The 26,900-nt window shown below is 43.0% G+C and overlaps 1 protein-coding gene across 2 annotated transcripts in view; it reads left to right on the top strand.

Moving 5' to 3' along the window:
* LOC126202910 (serine/threonine-protein kinase NLK) overlaps nt 1–26,900 on the top strand; it is a 462,489-nt gene that overhangs the window by 254,644 nt on the left and 180,945 nt on the right. For both annotated transcript variants that reach the window (XR_007540200.1, XM_049936993.1), the window contains exon 2: nt 4,744–4,873. Coding sequence is in view for 1 of the 2 variants with exons in the window: in XM_049936993.1 (XP_049792950.1) it covers nt 4,744–4,873 (130 nt within the window). In the remaining variant the exon portion in view is untranslated. The remainder of the gene's footprint in view (nt 1–4,743; nt 4,874–26,900) is intronic.

Here is a 26,900-nt window from a genome sequence, read left to right on the forward strand (position 1 = left end):
ACTTTGAACCTTTCTCTGACAAGAAACGTTTGAATTGTGTTTCTATCATTTGTAGTTTTTGAGAAATAAATGTTTGAAATCTGCTCTTTCTTTTTGAAACGCCCTGTATACCAAACTTAAAATCGTGGCGACCCGAATTTTCTAATTTTGCACAGTCTCGTACGTAAATGTGAATACCACAGTAAGTACGTCCGTAATGTGGAGCAGATTTGCGCGGTAGCCGCGGGCAGCGCTGCTGGGAGAGGCAGACTGCGACTGCGGGTGCGCCGAGGGCGGCCTTCGGCGGGCGACCGGTGCGGCCTGCAGCTCAGCGCCACGTCGCTGCACAGTCTGCCAGGGTCCCACGGCAAGGGGCTGTCCTCTCGGGTTTCAGTACCGGCCGCCACTTGCGCTGCTCAGATTCCGCATCGCTCTTCGTAAAACAGTAGCAGCCTAGAAATTTGCCGAATACTCGTTTACAGTGTCTTCACTGAACTCGCCGGGTGACTTTTTTTACGGTCTTGGTAAATTTTCGTTCTTCTGGGTCTGCAGTACCCTCTCTACAACACTGCGTCGAATCGCTTGCTTCAGCTTCTGGTAATCGGTCGCCTTCACAAAGAAGTGTTGGCAGTTGTTTCTCGGAGGTCGAACAAAAATGGTTGTACGGAGGAAACGTCCGCTTTTAAAGAGACGCGGCGTCTCGCAGCGCACTTGCCACCGACGTGACGCGCCCCTTCCAGTATAGCTGCACCGTCGGCAGCCGGCACACGGCGGCTCCACCGCCTCCACGTCGTCTTGCGCTCTCGACGCTCTACAGCGGCGGTTGTACACTTTATTTGCCTCGCGAACCGTACAGTTTGTTCACAAAAATGGACGCGCATACAATTCCTACGTTAGCTCTACGGATGCCAACATTTCCTTTGCTGACCGTACGCTAGTTATGTCGTTCTGTCTGTGATATACATAAATAAAAGGATTAATATCCGTGAACGTGTAGTAAGACAAAAACGAAAGATACGTGTCCACTCAGGAAAGACAGCGTGTTATAAAAGTTGCAAAACTCAAACAAATTTCATTAATTAAAATTCCCAGGCTGAATTGCCGCGGTCCATATATAAAGCGTCTCCTTCCTGACGTTTCGTTGCCTACTGCGGGCAACATCATCTGAGATGAGTCGGCGACTGGTTGCTAGGCGCTGGAGGTCCCGCTTATACAGAGCGCTTAGATGGCGCCACCACTCGTCACGTGCTTTCGACTTAAAAACTATCTCTGGCTAGTGCCATCTCTCTCGATTACAGGTAATCGATTGTCACTTCGTTGGTACAGAGTCGACCGCCATATCTTGTCTAGTTTTAATCCTTCTTCTTTTCTATTAAAATTATTTCCGTGCTTATAGATCTCTATAGCTTCTCTATACATGCGAGTATAATAATGTGAGGTCCTAGCTATCACGTTTGTCTCACTAAATTTTATTTCCTGATCACCGTCTTTGAAAACGTGTTCCGCTACAGCTGATTTGTCAATCTTTCCCAATCTACAGTTCCTTTTGTGTTCCGTTAGGCGGGTATTAACACTCCTTTTAGTTGTTCCTATATAAACCATGCCACAGCTACATGAAATTCAGCCCGGAAGTTTTAATTAATGAAGACGCCGGCCGTGAAAGCTTACATGTTATGATCAAACAAACTCCCTCCTGACAGACAGCGCACTCGTATGTATATAATGTCAGATACTACATAAATAATTTCTATTAATTTCATACGAAACTTCCACAACCTTCTAGAAAATACGAAGCTGAAAAAAATGTGGACAAAGCGTGTCGCGAATCCTGCCCCGGCCTCACCTCTGCGGCCCCGCCACGCCGCGATGCCCGAGCCGGGCAGATGCGCTGTGCTCGGACTCAGCTTTTCCTGTATTTTAATCATAGAAACGGTCTTCACAGGTGTTGTAATTAAATCTTAACAAGAGCGACACGTTTCCGTCAATCTTAAATGGGTCGTTGCCTTAAAACGACTTACTCTCAAAGCACACGAGTTATAACGCGAAAATAACTCGATACTAAAATTGTTTAACCACCAATAAGAAATTTCCCGTCATTTTATTCCTACAGATCGTACCGATAACGAGTGTAGCCGGCCGCGGTGGCCGAGCGGTTCTAGGCACTTCAGTCTGGAACCGCGCGACTGCTACGGTCGTAGGTTCGAATCCTGCCTCGGGCATGGATGTGTGTGATGTCCTTAGGTTAGTTAGGTTTAAGTAGTTCTACGTTCTAGGGGACTGATGACCTCAGATGTTAAGTCCCATACTGCTCAGAGCGATTTCAACCATTTGATAACGAGTGTCGTGACATTCGACGTCCTGTTCCTTATGAACAGCGTACATTCATAGGGTGTAACGTATAACATAAAACCTATCCAATATAGGCTTTTGCCAAACGTTAAGAATACAGTATGGCGTCTCGGTTTCTGCTTGTGACGTAGGCAGCTTTCTTGCTCCCTATTGGTTCTACTACACGGGGCACTTTGCCGAAATATCGCACAGGGAAGTGGATTCTCCGTGTCATTTACGCCCTTCAATTTCCACTGGGCTTATCGGGCGGTAACAGACCGGCAGTGGAGGTGCCTTTCGGTCGGCTACTTTCGACGAGCGTTTTCGGCGCGAGGCACCGGTTGTGTTTGCGGGGGCGGTACATCGCGCACCGAACCGGCATCCCTGCTCAGAGAGAGATTGCAGTGCCAGTGGCGGCGTCAGGCGCGGCCAGTACTCGAACGACGCCGGCACAGAGGTGCAGTCAGCGAGAGAGAAGGGTTGGGGGGGCAGTGTGGACGGCGGCCGCGACCGGTCAGAATCAGTAGTCAGCTGACGCGCTCTGGGCGGCTGTAGGGGCCGGCGACTCGTCGCGGAACTCTTACCGCAGTGCTTTCCTGTCTGTCTGTCTGCCCGACGCTTTAGTGATTACGAACAGGTCACCCTCAACTGAAGAGTGTCATCGAATGTTTCAAACAGACCCCTGAATGCGCTTGAGTAAAACAACGTACATATTGTAATTACCTTTCCAACAACAAACTCGAGTCACTTGCGGTTCTCTGCTTTCTGTCATACAAATATACTACCCCTGGTTGACCATAGAGAATGAATTAATAGTAGTAATTTAGAGTAACTCATGATTCTTGTTAAACTCTTCTGAAAACGAAACCCATCCGTCTCATTTATGTGTAAATATGAGTTCAAAACACACCTACGTCTTTATAAATTGTTCACCATAATTTTATTCTGGAGTATTTTCCGGTTGCCTCAAATAACCGAAGCGTTTACACTTTTTATTTGTTCTTTTAATCACAGACACTTGTTACGTAATTTAATTTAAAAGTTATGAAGAAACTGTACGGCAGTAGTGTTACAAACAAATGGATTTTCTTTTCAAACTTGAAAAATTCGAGATCTGCAGCTCTGATTAGATTTAAAATCTGAGACTTATTTTCCTTCAAATTAAGGGTTCGTCGAACTAATTTTTGGAGTAGCTGTTTCAAATTTGTGGAATGGGATGGTAATGAACTGTCATCACTTTCATACTACCTTTATTCTTATTATTTTCCGTGCAACAGGAAAATGAGTACTTGTCGGCGAAAGCTTCCAAATTCCTCGAAGATGGTGATCGATGACTAGACCAGATCATCGAGGGGGCGGGGCGTGGGTCACAGAGAACGTGTGCGCGACAGACGATACGGGACGAGTGCAGTCCGAAGGCACCTCTCATGACGCGCGCCCCTCTGCGCATCAGCAGCCGGGCGCGTCGCGAGTGGGTCTGCGACGTCAGCCGTCTGCGGCTCGTACCGCGTGTGGAGTGCTCGGGCGCAGACAGGCCGAGCTCACCTCAATTCTACAAATGAATTTTCTACTTTCGTGTCTTATTATTGTCTCATTTACTTTGTTTCCGTTTTTGCACTAGGTGTCGCTATTTTTCATACTAGTGTTGCGCAAGAGAGACGAAATATCTGAAAGCAAAAGAGTATTTACGTTTCACAGAGAACAATCTCTCACTATACAAGAACAAGAACCTATACAGCTAAACGTGTTTTAATGAAAATTACTTCAGCAGTGAAAAAGCCAATATTATTTGACGAGAAAAATGATTTCCAAGTTATTTGGCAGTTCGTAAAAAAACAAACAAAAACCAAGAACCTGACAATAAAGTAAATAGGAGCTATTTACTGCGTTCTAGACATTGGTTTTGATATCTATTGCGAATATAAATTTTCTCGGTCAAATTTATGTTTTAAAATGTATGGACGATATTTTTTCCAATTTTTTTCAATTCTCAGGGGTGTAAAGAATTTGTCACACGACGTTTGACACGAACATCCATTATGAATATTGTTGCGCTCATTAATAAACGCTGTTATCACCGCTTGTCCTACGTTTTGGTACCGTATTACGATTTTTTCCGTAAATAGTCCCTCATAACCTCACTCGTACAAACGCGCAGCAGACAGCATCTCTCCCGACACACGCAGTTTTGACACTGACGTGTAATCGAAAACTACCGCTCGAGAGAGATGAAACTCTGCAGGGATTGGCTTTAGGGGTAGTTGTGGCAGGTGTGTGACAGTGAGTGGAACTTTGCTGTACGAAGCGTTGTGAAGACGGCGACTCCGTGAATCTGCGTGGGACATTGACGACGACGACGACGACGACGACTCACCAAATAACCTGGCAGGTGGTTTGCTGCCGGCCCGTGCTAAGCTGCCGACTGTTTGGTTGCAGGGCGGTGACGGACCCGAGGGACGGGCGACGCGTCGCGCTCAAGAAGCTGCCCAACGTCTTCCAGTCGCTCGTCTCGTCCAAGCGCGTCTTCCGGGAGCTCAAGATGCTCTGCTTCTTCAAGCACGAGAACGTGAGTACCTGCTGCACAGCCCACAATAGCCAGATAAGCTGCACGCTCTTCAGTTGTTGCAGGAACATCACTCAGACTGAGGCACGAATGCACAACTGCAAGTGGCGCCAAAATTGCCATCTGCCGGTGGCAAGGAACTATTTAAATAACTACCCAGAAAAGTTGTTGAAAACCAATATACCAGATTACGGTGCAACTCCAGCGGATAGAATGCCGCAACACACCAACTGTGTACAAAAAGTGTGGTTAGTTGAGATTGCCATCCCAAGTGATTGCGGAATCGACGAGAAACAACTGAATAACTTTCCAGATACCGTGATTTGAAAACCGAACTACAGAGACCCTATCGTAGACCAGTGAAATTGGTGCCATTGGTTCTTGGCACACTACAAGCCGCGCAAAAAGATTTTGTGGGGCATTTGAGAACCAGACGCACTAGAAATAATAATAATAATAATAATACAACAAATACTGGAACAAAATAATGTGCAATTAGAAGAAGAAGAAAATACAGTAATGGACTCAAACATCCCAGAGCAAACAAACAAAGAACAACACGCACCAATTAAACAATCAGAGGAAAACGAAATCTTAAGACAGCCACCAGAACAAGCACAAATAGAACACGAAGTGACACAGATGCTAGATATAGAAGAAAAATTTCAGCTGACATGTATAGAATACAAAGACACAAATACAGACATTAGACGATTCTTGCATAGACCACCAAATAACCCACAAGTCGAAACAACAATAAAAACTATCAACACAATCATACACAACAAAATAAATGAAAACACAACTATGGAAGAGTTACAACTACTGGTTTATATAGGAGCACTCACTACACTAAATATACACACTAGACAGAGATCAGAACCAACCAACACACAGAAGAAACCCACAAAACCAGCATGGCAACACAGGCTACAGATCAGAATAGAAAAACTGAGAAAAGACATCGGACAGCTAACACAATTTATAAGAAATGAAATCTCGGAAAAAAAAACGAAAAAGGTTAGGTAAAATCTCACAACAAGAAGCGACAGAGCAATTATACGAAAAGAAGCAGAAATTACAAGCATTAGCCAAACGACTCAGAAGATACAAAAAAAAGTGAAAATAGAAGGAAACCAAACCAAACATTCAACACAAACCAAAAGAAATTTTACCAGACAATAGATAACACACACATTAAAATAAACAATCCACCAAACATAACAGACATGGAACACTTCTGGAGCAACATATGGTCAAACCCGGTACAACATAACAGGCATGCACGGTGGATACAAGCAGAAACAGACACATACAAGATGATACCACAAATGCCTGAAGTGATAATTTTGCAACATGAAGTCACCCAAGCAATTAATTCTACTCACAATTGGAAAGCCCCTGGAAATGATAAAATAGCAAAATTCTGGTTAAAGAAGTTCACCTCAACACATTCACATCTAACTAAATTATTTAACAGTTACATTGCAGACCCATACACATTCCCTGATACACTTACACATGGAATAACTTATCTGAAACCTAAAGATCAAGCAGACACAGCGAACCCAGCTAAATATCGCCCCATAACATGCCTACCAACAATATACAAAATATTAACTTCAATCATTAAACAGAAATTAATTACTAATACAACACAGAACAAAATTATAAATGAAGAGCAAAAAGGCTGTTGCAAAGGAGCACGAGGATGTAAAGAGCAACTGATAATAGATGCAGAGGTGACATATCAAGCTAAAACTAAACAAAGGTCGCTACACTACGCATACATTGATTACCAAAAAGCTTTTGATAGTGTACCCCACTCATGGTTACTACAAATATTGGAAATATACAAAGTAGATCCTAAATTGATACAGTTCATAAACATAGTAATGAAAAATTGGAAAACCACACTTAATATCCAAACAAATTCAAATAATACCACATCACAGCCAATACAGATTAAGCGTGGAATATACCAAGGAGACTCATTAAGTCCTTTCTGGTTCTGCCTTGCTCTGAACCCACTATCCAACATGCTAAATAATACAAATTATGGATACAATATTACTGGAACAAACCCACACAAAATCACACATTTGCTATACATGGATGATCTAAAACTACTGGCAGCAACAAATCAACAACTCAACCAATTACTAAAGATAACAGAAGTATTCAGCAATGATATAAGTATGGCTTTTGGAACAGACAAATGTAAGAAAAATAGCATAGTCAAGGGAAAACACACTAAACAAGAAGATTACATATTGGATAACCACAGCGACTGCATAGAAGCGATGGAAAAAACGGATGCCTATAAATATCTAGGATACAGACAAAAAATAGGAATAGATAATACAAATATTAAAGAAGAACTAAAAGAAAAATATAGACAAAGACTAACAAAAATACTGAAAACAGAATTGACAGCAAGAAACAAGACAAAAGCTATAAATACTTATGCCATACCAATATTGACCTACTCATTTGGAGTAGTGAAATGGAGTAACACAGACCTAGAAGCAGTCAATACACTGACACGATCACAATGCCACAAATATAGAATACATCACATACATTCAGCAACAGAAAGATTCACATTAAGCAGAAAGGAAGGAGGAAGGGGATTTATCGATATAAAAAACCTACATTATGGACAGGTAGACAATTTAAGAAAATTCTTTATAGAACGAGCAGAAACTAGCAAAATACATAAAGCAATCACTCATATAAATACATCGGCTACACCACTACAATTTCATAACCACCTCTACAACCCTTTAGACCACATAACATCAACAGATACGAAGAAAGTAAATTGAAAAAAGAAAACACTTCATGGCAAGCACCCGTATCATCTAACACAGCCACACATCAATCAAGACGCATCCAACACATGGCTAAGAAAAGGCAATATATACAGTGAGACAGAAGGATTCATGTTTGCAATACAGGATCAAACAATAAACACCAGGTATTACAGCAAGCATATTATTAAAGATCCCAATACCACAACAGATAAATGCAGACTTTGTAAACAACAAATAGAAACAGTAGATCACATCACAAGCGGATGTACAATACTAGCAAATACAGAATACCCCAGAAGACATGACAATGTCGCAAAAATAATACATCAACAGCTTGCCTTACAACATAAACTTTTAAAACAACAAGTTCCTACATACAAGTATGCACCACAAAATGTACTGGAGAATGATGAATACAAATTATACTGGAACAGAACCATTATAACAGATAAAACAACGCCACATAACAAACCTGACATCATACTCACCAATAAAAAGAAGAAATTAACACAACTAATCGAAATATCCATACCCAATACAACAAATATACAAAAGAAAACAGGAGAAAAAATTGAAAAATACATCCAACTGGCTGAGGAAGTCAAAGACATGTGGCATCAGGATAAAGTTGACATCATACCAATTATACTATCAACTACAGGAGTCATACCACACAATAACCACCAGTACATCAATGCAATACAGCTACATCCAAACATATATATACAACTACAGAAATCCGTAATTATTGATACATGTTCAATTACCCGAAAGTTCCTAAATGCAATATAACACATACCGTACAGTTAATAGGAAGTGACGCTTGATCAAGGTCCGCGTCACTTTCCATTCTCAACCAGACTTAACGTCTGAGAAAGTAAAGAAATAATAATAATAATAATAAACCCCGTGGAGGCCCGGGAAAAGAATAGGCCTTCGGTATGTTCTGCCAGTCGTAAAAGGCGACGAAAAGAACAAACCACTAATAAGGCTAATCCCCCTTTTAGTGTGATAAGTTGGTTCAGGACAGAACTAATGAAGCCTCGGACAAGCGCTGTCATGGTCGGGGATGACGCTTGAACCCTATGCCCGTCCACTATGGTAACGACACTGCTAGCACAATGGAAAATGATTTAAATCCAAATAGAGGTGTTTTACAGGATATGCTTCCTGCAATAACCCTAGAAGGAAAACAAAGACAGAGGATGAGATGGTCAGATGAAGTTAATCGACACCTCATGTTCTCTTATTACCAAGCAACAAACCTAGGAACCAACACAACATTTATTACCAGTTACCCAGAATTAAAAATTTTAACACAACGACGACTATCTGATCAGATCCGTGTAATAATCGAAAATAACAGGATACCCCAGTCAGAATTAGAAAAATCAAACAACAAGTACAAGAAATACTGGAACAAAATAATGTGCAATCAGAAGAAGAAAATACAGTAATGGACTCAAACATCCCAGAGCAAACAAACAAAGAACAACACGTATCAATTAGAGGAAAACGAAATCTTAAGACAGCCACCAGAACAAGCACATATAGAACACGAAGCGACACACATGTTAGATATAGAAGAAAAATTTCAGCTGACATGTATAGAATACAAAGACACAAATACAGACATTAGACCATTCTTGCATAGACCACCAAATAACCCACAAGTCGAAACAACAATAAAAACTATCAACACAATCATACACAACAAAATAAATGAAAACACAACTATGGAAGAGTTACAACTACTGGTTTATATAGGAGCACTCACTACACTAAATATACACACTAGACAGAGATCAGAACCAACCAACACACAGAAGAAACCCACAAAACCAGCATGGCAACACAGGCTACAGATCAGAATAGAAAAACTGAGAAAAGACATCGGACAGCTAACACAATTTATAAGAAATGAAATCTCGGGAAAAAAAACGAAAAAGGTTAGGTAAAATCTCACAACAAGAAGCGACAGAGCAATTATACGAAAAGAAGCAGAAATTACAAGCATTAGCCAAACGACTCAGAAGATACAAAAAAAAGTGAAAATAGAAGGAAACCAAACCAAACATTCAACACAAACCAAAAGAAATTTTACCAGACAATAGATAACACACACATTAAAATAAACAATCCACCAAACATAACAGACATGGAACACTTCTGGAGCAACATATGGTCAAACCCGGTACAACATAACAGGCATGCACGGTGGATACAAGCAGAAACAGACACATACAAGATGATACCACAAATGCCTGAAGTGATAATTTTGCAACATGAAGTCACCCAAGCAATTAATTCTACTCACAATTGGAAAGCCCCTGGAAATGATAAAATAGCAAATTTCTGGTTAAAGAAGTTCACCTCAACACATTCACATCTAACTAAATTATTTAACAGTTACATTGCAGACCCATACACATTCCCTGATACACTTACACATGGAATAACTTATCTGAAACCTAAAGATCAAGCAGACACAGCGAACCCAGCTAAATATCGCCCCATAACATGCCTACCAACAATATACAAAATATTAACTTCAATCATTAAACAGAAATTAATTACTAATACAACACAGAACAAAATTATAAATGAAGAGCAAAAAGGCTGTTGCAAAGGAGCACGAGGATGTAAAGAGCAACTGATAATAGATGCAGAGGTGACATATCAAGCTAAAACTAAACAAAGGTCGCTACACTACGCATACATTGATTACCAAAAAGCTTTTGATAGTGTACCCCACTCATGGTTACTACAAATATTGGAAATATACAAAGTAGATCCTAAATTGATACAGTTCATAAACATAGTAATGAAAAATTGGAAAACCACACTTAATATCCAAACAAATTCAAATAATATCACATCACAGCCAATACAGATTAAGCGTGGAATATACCAAGGAGACTCATTAAGTCCTTTCTGGTTCTGCCTTGCTCTGAACCCACTATCCAACATGCTAAATAATACAAATTATGGATACAATATTACTGGAACAAACCCACACAAAATCACACATTTGCTATACATGGATGATCTAAAACTACTGGCAGCAACAAATCAACAACTCAACCAATTACTAAAGATAACAGAAGTATTCAGCAATGATATAAGTATGGCTTTTGGAACAGACAAATGTAAGAAAAATAGCATAGTCAAGGGAAAACACACTAAACAAGAAGATTACATATTGGATAACCACAGCGACTGCATAGAAGCGATGGAAAAAACGGATGCCTATAAATATCTAGGATACAGACAAAAAATAGGAATAGATAATACAAATATTAAAGAAGAACTAAAAGAAAAATATAGACAAAGACTAACAAAAATACTGAAAACAGAATTGACAGCAAGAAACAAGACAAAAGCTATAAATACTTATGCCATACCAATATTGACCTACTCATTTGGAGTAGTGAAATGGAGTAACACAGACCTAGAAGCAGTCAATACACTGACACGATCACAATGCCACAAATATAGAATACATCACATACATTCAGCAACAGAAAGATTCACATTAAGCAGAAAGGAAGGAGGAAGGGGATTTATCGATATAAAAAACCTACATTATGGACAGGTAGACAATTTAAGAAAATTCTTTCTAGAACGAGCAGAAACTAGCAAAATACACAAAGCAATCACTCATATAAATACATCGGCTACACCACTACAATTTCATAACCACCTCTACAACCCTTTAGACCACATAACATCAACAGATACGAAGAAAGTAAATTGAAAAAAGAAAACACTTCATGGCAAGCACCCGTATCATCTAACACAGCCACACATCAATCAAGACGCATCCAACACATGGCTAAGAAAAGGCAATATATACAGTGAGACAGAAGGATTCATGTTTGCAATACAGGATCAAACAATAAACACCAGGTATTACAGCAAGCATATTATTAAAGATCCCAATACCACAACAGATAAATGCAGACTTTGTAAACAACAAATAGAAACAGTAGATCACATCACAAGCGGATGTACAATACTAGCAAATACAGAATACCCCAGAAGACATGACAATGTCGCAAAAATAATACATCAACAGCTTGCCTTACAACATAAACTTTTAAAACAACAAAATGGTTCAAATGGCTCTGAGCACTATGGGACTCAACTGCTGAGGTCATTAGTCCCCTAGAACTTAGAACTAGTTAAACCTAACTAACCTAAGGACATCACAAACATCCATGCCCGAGGCAGGATTCGAACCTGCGACCGTAGCAGTCTTGCAGTTCGAGACTGCAGCGCCTTTAACCGCACGGCCACTTCGGCCGGCCTTTAAAACAACAAGTTCCTACATACAAGTATGCACCACAAAATGTACTGGAGAATGATGAATACAAATTATACTGGAACAGAACCATTATAACAGATAAAACAACGCCACATAACAAACCTGACATCATACTCACCAATAAAAAGAAGAAATTAACACAACTAATCGAAATATCCATACCCAATACAACAAATATACAAAAGAAAACAGGAGAAAAAATTGAAAAATACATCCAACTGGCTGAGGAAGTCAAAGACATGTGGCATCAGGATAAAGTTGACATCATACCAATTATACTATCAACTACAGGAGTCATACCACACAATAACCACCAGTACATCAATGCAATACAGCTACATCCAAACATATATATACAACTACAGAAATCCGTAATTATTGATACATGTTCAATTACCCGAAAGTTCCTAAATGCAATATAACACATACCGTACAGTTAATAGGAAGTGACGCTTGATCAAGGTCCGCGTCACTTTCCATTCTCAACCAGACTTAACGTCTGAGAAAGTAAAGAAATAATAATAATAATAATAAACCCCGTGGAGGCCCGGGAAAAGAATAGGCCTTCGGTATGTTCTGCCAGTCGTAAAAGGCGACGAAAAGAACAAACCACTAATAAGGCTAATCCCCCTTTTAGTGTGATAAGTTGGTTCAGGACAGAACTAATGAAGCCTCGGACAAGCGCTGTCATGGTCGGGGATGACGCTTGAACCCTATGCCCGTCCACTATGGTAACGACACTGCTAGCACAATGGAAAATGATTTAAATCCAAATAGAGGTGTTTTACAGGATATGCTTCCTGCAATAACCCTAGAAGGAAAACAAAGACAGAGGATGAGATGGTCAGATGAAGTTAATCGACACCTCATGTTCTCTTATAACCAAGCAACAAACCTAGGAACCAACACAACATTTATTACCAGTTACCCAGAATTAAAAATTTTAACACAACGACGACTATCTGATCAGATCCGTGTAATAATCGAAAATAACAGGATACCCCAGTCAGAATTAGAAAAATCAAACAACAAGTACAAGAAATACTGGAACAAAATAATGTGCAATCAGAAGAAGAAAATACAGTAATGGACTCAAACATCCCAGAGCAAACAAACAAAGAACAACACGTATCAATTAGAGGAAAACGAAATCTTAAGACAGCCACCAGAACAAGCACATATAGAACACGAAGCGACACACATGTTAGATATAGAAGAAAAATTTCAGCTGACATGTATAGAATACAAAGACACAAATACAGACATTAGACCATTCTTGCATAGACCACCAAATAACCCACAAGTCGAAACAACAATAAAAACTATCAACACAATCATACACAACAAAATAAATGAAAACACAACTATGGAAGAGTTACAACTACTGGTTTATATTGGAGCACTCACTACACTAAATATACACACTAGGCAGACACCAGAACCAACCAACACACAGAAGAAACCCACAAAACCAGCATGGAAACACAGGCTACAGATCAGAATAGAAACACTGAGAAAAGACATCGGACAGCTAACACAATTTATAAGAAATGAAATGTCAGAAAAAAAGCGAAAAAGTTAGGTAAAATCTCACAACAAGAAGCGATAGAGCAATTAGATGAAAAGAAGCAGAAATTACAAGCATTGGACAAACGACTTAGAAGATACAAAAAAAGTGAAAATAGAAGGAAACAAAACCAAACATTCAACACAAACCAAAAGAAATTTTACCAGACAATAGATAACACACACATTAAAATAGACAATCCACCAAACATAACAGACATGGAACACTTCTGGAGCAAACCCGGTACAACATAAGAGGCATGCACGGTGGATACAAGCAGAAACAGACACAAACAAGATGATACCACAAATGCCTGAAGTGATAATTTTGCAACATGAAGTCACCCAAGCAATTAATTCTACTCACAATTGGAAAGAACGTGGAAAAGATAAAAATAGCAAATTTCTGGTTAAAGAAGTTCACCTCAACACATTCACATCTAACTAAATTATTTAACAGTTACATTGCAGACCCATACACATTCCCTGATACACTTACACATGGAATAACTTATCTGAAACCTAAAGATCAAGCAGACACAGGAAACCCAGCTAAATATCGCCCCATAACATGCCTACCAACAATATACAAAATATTAACTTCAGTCATTACACAGAAATTAATGACACATACAACACAGAACAAAATTATAAATGAAGAACAAAACGGCTGTTCCAAAGGAGCACGAGGATGTAAAGAACAACTGATAATAGATGCAGAGGTGACATATCAAGCTAAAACTAAACAAAGGTCGCTACACTATGCATACATTGATTACTGAAAAGCTTTTGATAGTGTACCCCACTCATGGTTACTACAAATATTGGAAATATACAAAGTAGATCCTAAATTGATACAGTTCCTAAATATAGTAATGAAAAATTGGAAAACCACACTTAATATCCAAACAAATTCAAATAATATCACATCACAGCCAATACAGATTAAGCGTGGAATATACCAAGGAGACTCATTAAGTCCTTTCTGGTTCTGCCTTGCTCTGAACCCACTATCCAACATGCTAAATAATACAATTTATGGATACAATATTACTGGAACAAACCCACACAAAATCACACATTTGCTATACATCTAAAACTACTGGCAGCAACAAATCAACAACTCAATCAATTACTAAAGATAACATAAGTATTCAGCAATGATATAAATATGGCTTTTGGAACAGAAAAATGTAAGAAAAATAGCATAGTCAAGGGAAAACACACTAAACAAGAAGATTACATATTGAATAACCACAGTGACTCCATAGAAGCGATGGAAAAAACAGATGCCTATAAATACCTAGGATACAGACAAAAGATAGGAATAGATAATACAAATATTAAAGAAGAACTAAAAGAAAAATATAGACAAAGAATAACAAAAATACTGAAAACAGAATTGACAGCAAGAAACAAGACAAAAGCTATAAATACTTATGCTATACCAATATTGACCTACTCATTTGGAGTAGTGAAATGGAGTAACACAGACCTAGAAGCACTCAATACACTTACACGATCACAATGCCACAAATGTAGAATATATCACATACATTCAGCAACAGAAAGATTCACATTAAGCAGAAAGGAAGGAGAAAGGGGATTTATCGATATAAAAAAAAACCTACATTAATGATAGGTAGAAAATTTAAGAAAATTCTTTCTAGAACGAGCAGAAACTAGCAAAATACATAAAGCAATCACTCATATAAATACATCGGCTACACCACTAAAATTTCATAACCACCTCTACAACCCTTTAGATCATATAACATCAACAGATACGAAGAAAGTAAATTGGAAAAAGAAAACGCTACATGGCAAGCACCTGTATCATCTAACACAGCTACACATCGATCTAGATGCATCCAACATATGGCTAAGAAAAGGCAATATATACAGTGAGACGGAAAGATTCATGATTGCAATACAGGATCAAACAATAAACACCAGATATTACAGTAAGCATATTATTAAAGATCCCAAGATAAATGCAGACTTTGCAAACAACAAATAGAAACAGTAGATCATATCACAAGCGGATGTACAATACTAGCAAATACAGAATACCCCAGAAGACACGACAATGTAGCAAAAATAATACATCAACAACTTGCCATACAACATAAACTAATAAACCAACACGTTCCCACATGCAAGTATGCACCACAAAATGTACTGGAGAATGATGAATACAAATTATACTGGAACAGAACCATTATAACAGATAAAACAACACCACATGACAAACCTGACAGCATACTCACCAATAAAAAGAAGAAATTACCACAACTAATCGAAATATCCATATGCAATACAACAAATATACAGAAGAAAACAGGAGAAAAAATTAAAAATACATCCAACTAGCTGAGGACGTCAAGGACATGTGGCATCAGGATAAAGTTGACATTATACCAATAATACTATCAACTAAAGGAGTCATACCACACAATATCCACCAGTACATCAATGCAATACAGCTACATCCAAACTTATACATACAACTACAGAAATCCGTAATTATTGATACCCGTAATTATTGATACATGTTCAATTACCCGAATGTTCCTAAATGCAATATAACATATACCGTACAGTTAAAAGGAAGTCACGCTTGATCAAGGTCCGCGTCACTTTCCATTTTTGACCAGACATAACGACTGAGAAAAGAAAGAAGCAATAATAATAATTAGAGTATGAATAATGTTGACGGGGTAGGTTAAATGATCTGTTCTGGCTTAACAGTCCACCATTCCTGGAAGTGAATGGCTTTGAACCAGTCGTTTGTACATTCGTTAAATTTGACCATCGCGGAGTAAAGTTATCATTGCCGGTGCACTTCTTGCGAAAACCTTAAGCGTATTCCAAATGCCCGTCATATCGTGTACGTAGCATAACAGTGATCGGTGTTTGAAATACGTGGCCTGTTGTAAAGATGGGTAAAACGAAGCACCCGCTCGCGCAATCTGCAGTGCGCTTGTGTGACTTGAGAGCGCGGCACGTGGCTGCAGGTGGTACAAGGAACGTCTCGAAGCACCACTGTGTTTGCAGTAGCTGTGACTCGAGCATATGTGTCGGGATCGTACGTTTCTCCTCACACGTGCTCATCAATTCCAATACCTGTTGCTTTGACCTTGATAAATGTTGTTGATCGATTCAGTCTTTCCAGCTGATTATAACACCTCGCATCTACTTACAGACAAATCGTGATTCAGGGAGTACAGTAAGAGGATAATGTTGGTCTCTCGTCCGTTTGTGATGGAGCTGTGGTCAACCTAGCGAGCCTTATAATGACACTTAGTCATAGGTCCACAAATACCTAAGTCAGCTGAGTAGATGATAGCAAGCAGGCATTACCAGTGCCTTCAGGGACGAGTGAGTTGGACTAATTGGTGCTAATAGGTGTCACATTGCTGGTCTTTACTGTTTGGTGTGAGTGAACGTGATGCTTCAGACCTCTTTCGTCAGATTATGATCTCTTTACTATCTGAACCAGTTAAAGAAAAGGCAGAGTCTGTTGTAACGAGCTAAGGATAATTTCTTCTTCTTATTCCATATAGGCCAACTAAGGAACACGCCATTCAACTATTGCGTTTGAAAAAAAAAAAAATGGTTCAAATGGCTCTGAGCACTATGGGACTCAACTTCTGAGGTCATCGGTCCCCTAGAACTTAGAACTACTTAAACCTAACTAACCTAAGGACATCACATACATCCATGCCCGAGGCAGGATTCGAACCTGCGACCGTAGCAGTCGCGCGGTTCAGGACTGAGCGCTTAGAACCGCTAGACCACCGCGGCCGGCTATTGCGTTTGAAGTGGGCTTTGACGTTTGCCCAGTAGTTACGCATCCTCAGGCTGTGTTGATCCTTCCTCTGTTGTTTCCAGAGGGCACCAGGCTTCTTTCTTGGTAGTCTGTCCTGGAACTTCTTCTGTCTAAGCTTCTTCCTGAGTATTTTCTGGTTCTTCAAGTTTCCTTCTCTTATTCCCAGTTCCTGAAGATCTTTCTCCACTTCCATCAACCTTGGTGGCTTTTGCCAGTAACAGAGAAGCTGGTTGGTCAATCTGTCACGCTGCATCTTGTAACCGTGTCCATAAAATGCTAGATGTCTTTTCGTAGTTACATCTGTAATTCTTTCACGGTACTCGTCGAGCTCTCGCTTGGGTCGCCTTTTATAACTGTCGCCTTCCTTGACTGACCCCAGTTATCTTCCTCATTATCTTTCTCTCCTGGAGTTCGAGCTCTTCAGTAAATCCCTTCCTATTATTACACATTCTGAAGCAAATAAGGCTGGTAGTGCTTCAGTTTAGTGTTACGGGAAATATAAGTATTCTTGGTCAGCTGGTATGCGAGCTCTAGCTTGTTGACTCGAGTTGATAGATAGATTAGGTTCCAGCCATTCTCCCAACTACTTAAACCTGTTGGTTTTCGTGATCTCTTCCTGGTGTAGATGCAGTGTACTAGAAGATTCACCTATGTACGTGATGTACTGCGTTTTTTCAAGTGATACATGAAGCCCAACCTTTGCCGCTTGCTGTCGGAGTACGCTGAGTTGTTTCACTGAACTTTCTATTGAATCTGATAGAAGTGCTAGGTCATGAGCAAATGTCAGGCAATCAACTTTGAGCCCATTGAACTTACGTCCCAGAGAGATAACCCTCTCGAGCTGACTCCTTCCGCCACTCTCTTATTACCTCTTCCAGGGCACAGTTGAAGAGGAGAGGGGACAGACCATCTCCCTATTTAACTCCCGATTTGATTTCGTAACTTTCTGACAGGGTTCCTCTGACCTTAACTCTGTGTTGTTTCAAGTCTGTTGGACAAAGCTGTCAGTCTTCTCATCTAGCCCTATTTCTTGCAGGATCTACATGAGAGTAGGTCTATCAGCTGATATGCCTTCTTGAACTCAACGAAGATGACGACGTACTTCTTTTCACCCATTTTTACTTGTCATAGCACTGACTTTATGTTCAGTATCTGTTCAGTACAAGAGCGACCTTTATTAAATCCTGCCTGGTATTCCCCAAGCTGTGGGTCCAGTTGAGTTTCGGCTCTGTTTAGTAAGGCCTTGGAGAAATCTTGTATGTGACAGATACCAATGAGATTCCTCGATAATTATTGATGACAGTCAAATCTTGTGTATGGGATGAATCAAGGCAGAGGTCCAGTCATTAGGTAATGTTCCGTTTAAAACTTCTGTAGACATTCCTGGTGGTGTTTTTCTTGAAGTCGTCATTCACAAGGGGAGGCCGCCAATTGTGAAATTCAGATTCGATTCATACTGCGCATAATAAAAGCTAGTGGCCAGAGGTGTAGTGTGGCAAAGCACCAAGATGCACTCCTCAGCCGTTATCGAGAAAATCGACAGTTAAAAGAAACCGTTGCGGTGAAATACTCTCTACGATTAATAATTTTTTACAGCGTCGTGGCGCAGCGGTAAGCGCTCGGGTTCGTAATCCGAAGGTCGCCGGTTCGAATCTCGCGCCATGCAACCTTTTTTTTTTGTATTTGTTTGTTGTAATTCAAATATATATATATATATATATATATATATATATATATATATATATATATATATATATATGGAAATTGAAATAAGAACACCGTGAATTCATTGTCCCAGGAAGGGGAAACTTTATTGACACATTCCTGGGGTCAGATACATCACATGATCACACTGACAGAACCACAGGCACATAGACACAGGCAACAGAGCATGCACAATGTCGGCACTAGTACAGTGTATATCCACCTTTCGCAGCAATGCAGGCTGCTATTCTCCCATGGAGACGATCGTAGAGATGCTGGATGTAGTCCTGTGGAACGGCTTGCCATGCCATTTCCACCTGGCGCCTCAGTTGGACCAGCGTTCGTGCTGGACGTGCAGACCGCGTGAGACGACGCTTCATCCAGTCCCAAACATGCTCAATGGGGGACAGATCCGTAGATCTTGCTGGCCAGGGTAGTTGACTTACACCTTCTAGAGCACGTTGGGTGGCACGGGATACATGCGGACGTGCATTGTCCTGTTGGAACAGCAAGTTCCCTTGCCGGTCTAGGAATGGTAGAACGATGGGTTCGATGACGGTTTGGATGTACCGTGCACTATTCAGTGTCCCCTCGACGATCACCAGTGGTGTACGGCCAGTGTAGGAGATCGCTCCCCACACCATGATGCCGGGTGTTGGCCCTGTGTGCCTCGGTCGTATGCAGTCCTGATTGTGGCGCTCACCTGCACGGCGCCAAACACGCATACGACCATCATTGGCACCAAGGCAGAAGCGACTCTCATCGCTGAAGACGACACGTCTCCATTCGTCCCTCCATTCACGCCTGTCGCGACACCACTGGAGGCGGGCTGCACGATGTTGGGGCGTGAGCGGAAGACGGCCTAACGGTGTGCGGGACCGTAGCCCAGCTTCATGGAGACGGTTGCGAATGGTCCTCGCCGATACCCCAGGAGCAACAGTGTCCCTAATTTGCTGGGAAGTGGCGGTGCGGTCCCCTACGGCACTGCGTAGGATCCTACGGTCTTGGCGTGCATCCGTGCGTCGCTGCGGTCCGGTCCCAGGTCGACGGGCCGTGCACCTTCCGCCGACCACTGGCGACAACATCGATGTACTGTGGAGACCTCACGCCCCACGTGTTGAGCAATTCGGCGGTACGTCCACCCGGCCTCCCGCATGCCCACTATACGCCCTCGCTCAAAGTCCGTCAACTGCACATACAGTTCACGTCCACGCTGTCGCGGCATGCTACCAGTGTTAATGACTGCGATGGAGCTCCGTATGCCACGGCAAACTGGCTGACACTGACGGCGGTGGTGCACAAATGCTGCGCAGCTAGCGCCATTCGACGGCCAACACCGCGGTTCCTGGTGTGTCCGCTGTGCCGTGCGTGTGATCATTGCTTGTACAGCCCTCTCGCAGTGTCCGGAGCAAGTATGGTGGGTCTGACACACCGGTGTCAATGTGTTCTTTTTTCCATTTCCAGGAGTATATATATATATATATATATATCTCCCGGCAATCAGTTGCAACAATTATGCATATAATAAGTTGTTGAAAGTCGTTTGTCGTGGAGAAACTGGCGACTTCGAACATCATTATGTTTTCCGCAAACAAAGTTGTGTTTCACAAATGTTGTTAATTGTCTTCATAATGTTAAGCACGTGTAGTTAACGGAAGACGTAGAAACGATATTCCGAAACGAATACGTATAGCGTAAGTCAAACGTTCGAATTAGAACAGAAACCCCACGAACACAAATTTGCTGTGGCAAGTATGAAATATAAACTCCGTTACCTGCTCGTTACACTTGAAGGACAGATGTTGAATGGGCCGAAACGAGCCGCCGCATAACAGCGTAGTTGCCTGCTAAGTTCGAAAGATGGTAGATGCGGTCCCTAGCGCAACTTATAACATCGCCGAAAATCAGTGCGGACGTGAGAGCTTTGGTACACCCAGTTAAACAAACGGAAAAATGGAGGCGGTACAATTGGAGAGCGATCCGCCTTCACCAACATGAATATATATATATATATATATATAAAATTTGAATTACAAAAAACTAATAATAAAAAAATGTTGCATGGTGCGAGATTCGATCCGGCGACCTTCGGATTACGAACCCGAGCGCTTACCGCTGCGCCACGACGCTGTAGAAAATTGTTAGTCGTAGAGAGTATTTCACCGTAACGGTTTCTTTTAACTGTCGATTTTCTCGACAACGGCTGAGAAGTGCATCTTGGTGCTTTACCACATTACACCTCTGGCCACGAGCTTTTATTATGTGCAGTATGAATCGAATCTGAATTTCACAATTGGCGGCCTCCCCTTGTCAGTCGTGTCAATTGGTCTCCTGTGAAGTGCCGTTTTACTTGTCTGATGGTTCTGGCAGTTAACTTTCGTTGTTCTATGAACTACCAGCCGAAGAAAATTACGGCAGGGATGAAACTGCTCGAGGGAACACTTAATGGATTATAAACTGTCGAGAAGAATACGAGGAAAACTACACCGAAAACTACAAAGTTGATCGGGAAGAGTTGTCTGGCAGACAGCGGAGGTGTGATACATAACGTTTTGCTGACGCTCGTCTCGTAATCACCCAGTCCATTCAACGGATCGTCCAAATCGTTTGCCGTCCGTGGCAGAATTACGACGTCATCGGTACTCCTCTGAGTTTTTGTTCCTTTTGCTCGAACTGCTTGCTCGGTGTACAGATTAACATCGGGGAGAGGCTACAGGCCTGTCTCACTGCCTTCTCAGCTGCTGCTGCTGCCGCCCTCTCCGTCTGCTTTCCGTACGGGGTAGAAAAACTTCCGTTTCCTGTTTTTTATTCCTGCTACCTTCAGAATCACGCAAAGTATATTCCAGTCAATATTGTCAAAAGCGTTCCGCTATGAATCTAGGTTTGCCAGTCTTCAATCTATCTTCTAGGAAAAAGTCGAAGGGCCAGTACGGCTCTGCGTGTCCCTACATATTTCGCTGTAATCCCCGAGACCGCCTTCTAGCAGTCTGCCTTCTTATTTTATCTACGACCGTATTTTTATTCTAGGTAAGAAGGGATTCGATTAATAACAAGAGGAGGATAGACATTGGTCGTTGAAGTATATGTCTTTATTTCTGTCGCAAATTTGAATCGGAGCGTGGCCGTCGCCAATTGTAGTATTACAGCCGTGTAGATTACGAGCAGTGAAACCGCAGTATCTACACGTATCAATGAAGAGCACCCAACAGGCGGGCCGAAGGCACGGGCGGCTGAGTCGCGCTCGGAACCTGCCTTCGGTGCTGTGACGAGTACGCGTCACACAGGGCTCCGATACCGACACAGACGGCAGCCACACTGTGACTGAAATCGATCTGCAACAGGAATAAATATCTGTACTTCGGCGACCAATGCCGATGCTGCTCGCGTTATTCGTACCGTTGTGTTCGTGGTGTACCCAACTCCCGACGGTGTGTCCATTCAAAGCAGTGGATTTGATTCCCACACTTTTTCTTACTCCGTTTTGTTCGAGTAGGAGCCAGATTTTCTTATTTCGCCTCTCGCTGATCGCTGTGGATATCTGCTACTATATGTTCGCTGGGCCTGTGCTTGTACGTGCTGCCCGAGAAACTGTCCGAGGCGAGTGGGCGCGACGGCAGGCGCTGCGCTGCTCTGCACTGCACTGCCGTGGCGTCGGCTCCGTGGCAGCGCTGAGCGCGCAGACTGGCGCGGGCGGTGACCGCCCACCGCCGACCGCCGCCTCACTGCCTCTTTACGAAACACTTACCAAATTCAGCTCGCTCTTCTTGCGGTTTTCTGCTTCGCGGTCCCCACACACTCGGTATCCCCCCTCTCGAAAGTATTTTTATAAGCTCCCTTCTTAACATATGCAAGCCAGTTTCTTTTCCTTCGAGTCTCGAGATAGGCGGTTTTAATCTGCCAGTAAGTTCTACATCAGCGCACATACCGCTGCAGAGTGAAAATTCATTCTGGTATGTGTCGACTTCTTAAAATGGAGAATGCGCTATGCAGGAAAAATGTTATTACACATTATTTCGTCGAAGACATTAAAACTGAACATGTGTAAGATGGATTAAAAGATTTTGCAGCGTGCTACGCGATTTAAAAAGCTTTTGAAATGTGTGGCGCGACGTTTGTACCGTCTGAAAGCGTCACGAATATGCTGAAAAAACTGAACTGGCAGAAGACTGAAAATAGATGCTAATCGTCTACTTAAAAGTTTCAACGACCAGCTCTAAGTGAGGAATCAGAAAGATATTGAACGGATCGCTCCCGTGGTCAACACAGAGACAAGATTAGCCTGTTTTGTTAAAGCGCCCAAGCAGTCAATCTTTCCGCGCTGCATCCGTAAATGGAACGGGAACAATCCCTGAAGCAAAGTACCCTGTCCAGTGAACACGGCTGGTTAACACTGGCGCACCACCCGTTTAAATAGTATGTCGGCCCACCTTCGGAAAGAACAACTGATTCCGCGTGCCTCGGATTGGACGAGGTCAGTCACGGCCCGGTGGCTTGTGGGTGCAGAGTAGGCGTCCGGTCGCGTCCCACATTGTGCGCCGTCGCCACGGAGTTCATTGTTGTGCTCCTCGAGCCAGTGCGTTACGAGTGTGGCAGTTATCCTGCCGGAACTTGCATCGGTTTCGGCGAAGGCGGGATGCTGGTGATCGGCAGTAATGTTGGTGTCTCGGATTACTGTCGCGGGTCCCGTGGAAGCGGAGTCGTAACACTGCCCGTATGGCGGCGCGTGCGGACGCGACCGTCGACCTGGAGGGTGCAACGAGACCAGCGACGCATTTCCGTCGATCCGCGGCGCAGCCTCCGTGATCCCGTGCCCGCTGCAATCGCGGCTGACGATGTCGCCAAACACAGCTTTTTTCTTTAGGCACGTGGAGAACCTCGTTCTTCTGTGACTCGACACGACGCACGCAGCTGTTGCTCGTGTGTCTTAAGCCAGGTGAAACCTCCGCTCGCCTCAATTTCCGGATTAAGTTTTCGTGTGTGGTTTATTTTCCATCTACCTTGTACCTTCTGAAAGTAACTGCAGCAACTACAACAACTGTAGGATTCCCATTGCCCAACTTTTCGACCCAAACGTCAATAATATCACACAATAATAGCAGGTTAATTGACAGTTTCCGGTGAGGCTGTTGCTGTGTTTAGTCTGAGGCCACCTGCTGTGCCTCCCGTCAGAAACGTGGCCCACTGTTGAGAGTCTCAGCAAGCGCTCCCCCTGATGGCCCGCTCGCTGAAGAGTGGCTGGACCAGCGCCGTCTAGAGTGTGGGCGGGCCGCTGCAGGCGACGTATCCACCCTTTCTTCCGCAGTTTGCTGTCTCTTCACTTTCGCTGACCCGTTGTCAGGATAACAAGGAGAGGCCAGACCCCGGGCCCCCTTAGCGGGCGATACTGGATAGTGCTGCAGAGTACGTACAATGGTGTGGACAGACGAAAAGAAGGAAAGCTTAACTCTACACGTCATGCCCACGGAGAACACGAACAACTCGCGACTGCAGATGTACGTGAGGTGGACAGGCACTGTTTCTTGCAATATTTGTTCCCCCCCTTTATCAGCAGAAACGAAAGCGGTCGCGAAACATATATTCTTATGATGCGAGAAGTGATCGGCCTGCGTGCCTGTCAATGTGTTTCATTCTTTTCGCCTTCTGTTTATTTATCACAAAAAGCTTTGCTTGTATTACATAGCATGAAGATTCAGATTATACATAGACACCTGTTGCTGATGTAGTAAGGCTTAAAGTTTGTCGGCTTGAATTAAATTACTGTGAACACGCACCATCTCTCATTCTTAACACCGACCGTCCGTGTGTTCTATGACGATCGTGTCTACATAGTTCGCAGAAAGGTAAGTGTTGGGCGCTTTTTCGTCGTCAGATATCCTTAAAAAACCGTACAGGCTGCACAGAAGACGAACACATACCGTCCAAATTCATAGGCACGTACGCTAATCGCGTTCTTGTTTACTGTTCAGAGTGGGATTTATTTAAATGAGAATACACTAACTTTGCGGCAGCTTCAATTCTCGACCCAAATGGAAACCTTTCAGACGTCGATTATTTGGCAGACGGAAGCGTGCCTTCCGCAGGGGCGGCCGACTACAGAGTTGCCTGTCGCTCGCGGGAAGATTGCAGGGTGCGGTTCGAGAGGCGGACACACAGTAGTCCAGCGAGGGCGTCGAGTTTCGGCGTCGGGCGTTCGCCGCGGGACGACATCCAGTCGAGGAATGCCAGTGTTAGCTGTCCAGAACTCGTACGTTCACAGTGTAACTGCGCGGCTTACGCAGAACGCCACCTCGTGCTGAAGGAAACTTGCCAAGTCTAAATCCGCTAGAATAGCGTTATACTGAATGACCGGTTTCCGACAGAGCTGTGCTTTCATCGTCGGATCTTACGTATTAAAATTTTTACAACGTATTGTCCGTCAGTGTTGCGGTGGATAGTATGTTGTTAAAATTAAAGCGTAAAATCCGATGACGAAAGCGTAGCTGTGTCGAAACCGGTCATCCAGTATAATGCTACTCTAGCGGAGCTCGACTTGCGAAGCTCTGTTCAGTTGCCACACACGGCAGACCGCCCGCAAACTCACATCGACCGAGGCGGCGCAGTGGTCAGCGCACTCAACTCGTATTCGGCACGACGGCGGTTCAGCCATCCTAATTTAGGTTTTCCTGGATTTCACTAAATCGCTTCATGCAAATGCTGGGATGGTTCCCTTGAAAGGGCACGGCCGACTTCCTCCTTTCCTCTTCCTTCTCTAGTCCGATGGAACCGATGACGTCGCTTTCTGGTCCACTTCCCCAAATCGACCGACCGACCGACCGACAAACTGACAGTGTCAGGAATGTGTATTGTGGTTCCGCTGGTGCAACCCCCGTGTTGTTTGGTGGGCAGCAGCTGGAAAGCGGCAAGTGTTTGCCCGTATTGCGGTGTCACCCGGTGCGATGTTTCGAGGCGCGGACTCGTTTACAGAAGACTACCGTCCGCTAGCGTGGCCCGCGCCCAATGTTTACGACGACAGCCTGGCTGCCCCCTTTTCACCTTGCAACTTATTTAATAGTTTCGCTAAGGCATCACTGTTTTTCAGGTTTTTTAATATCGACTCGGATGTTGTTGTATTTTTAATTCACGGCTGTTGCCCTGACGTTCTTCGCCTTTCTGGTGTTTTTATAAATACTGCATAATATTAATTACTGTGTTGTTATTAGAAACGTTGAAAAGAAAAGGGAGACGTCCTGCTGAAAGGACGACGCAGCCGTGCCGCTTCTCTCGGTCTCTGTGGCCGTGGGTAACACTGAAGCACGGCAGAGGCGCCGTCGGCAGAAGCAGCAGGGCGGCTTCGCGCCGTGTGGCTGCCGCGGATGTTACGTCGATTCTGCGGGCCTCCACAAAGCGGGCCGGGTTTGGAGCGCCGTGCGAAAATATGGACTCGGTCTGTTCAAAAATGCCGGAATTTGTCCACAAAATTTTTCTACGCTTACCTCTTATTTACTATGCACGGCCTCCTCCGAAACATTCTCCTCCACAACTGCTACACCGCTCCCGACGCTGTTCCCACTTCCTGAAGCAGTCCCGGTACGCTTCTCGCTGGATCGCGAGGAGCGCTGCATCCGAATTTTCTTTTACCTCACCCGTCGTTGCAAATCTGTCCTGTCGACGGGATCGTAACTTTGAAGATAGAGTCCACAGGGACCAGGTCTGGAGAGTACGGAGGCTCAGGCTGCATAGTGACTTCGTTTCTCGTGCAGTAGCCACGCACCGACAGGGAGGTGCGCTATCGTGATGCGAGAGCCA

This window comes from Schistocerca nitens, chromosome 1 (genome assembly GCF_023898315.1).
Source record: "Schistocerca nitens isolate TAMUIC-IGC-003100 chromosome 1, iqSchNite1.1, whole genome shotgun sequence".
Lineage (NCBI taxonomy): Eukaryota > Metazoa > Arthropoda > Insecta > Orthoptera > Acrididae > Schistocerca > Schistocerca nitens.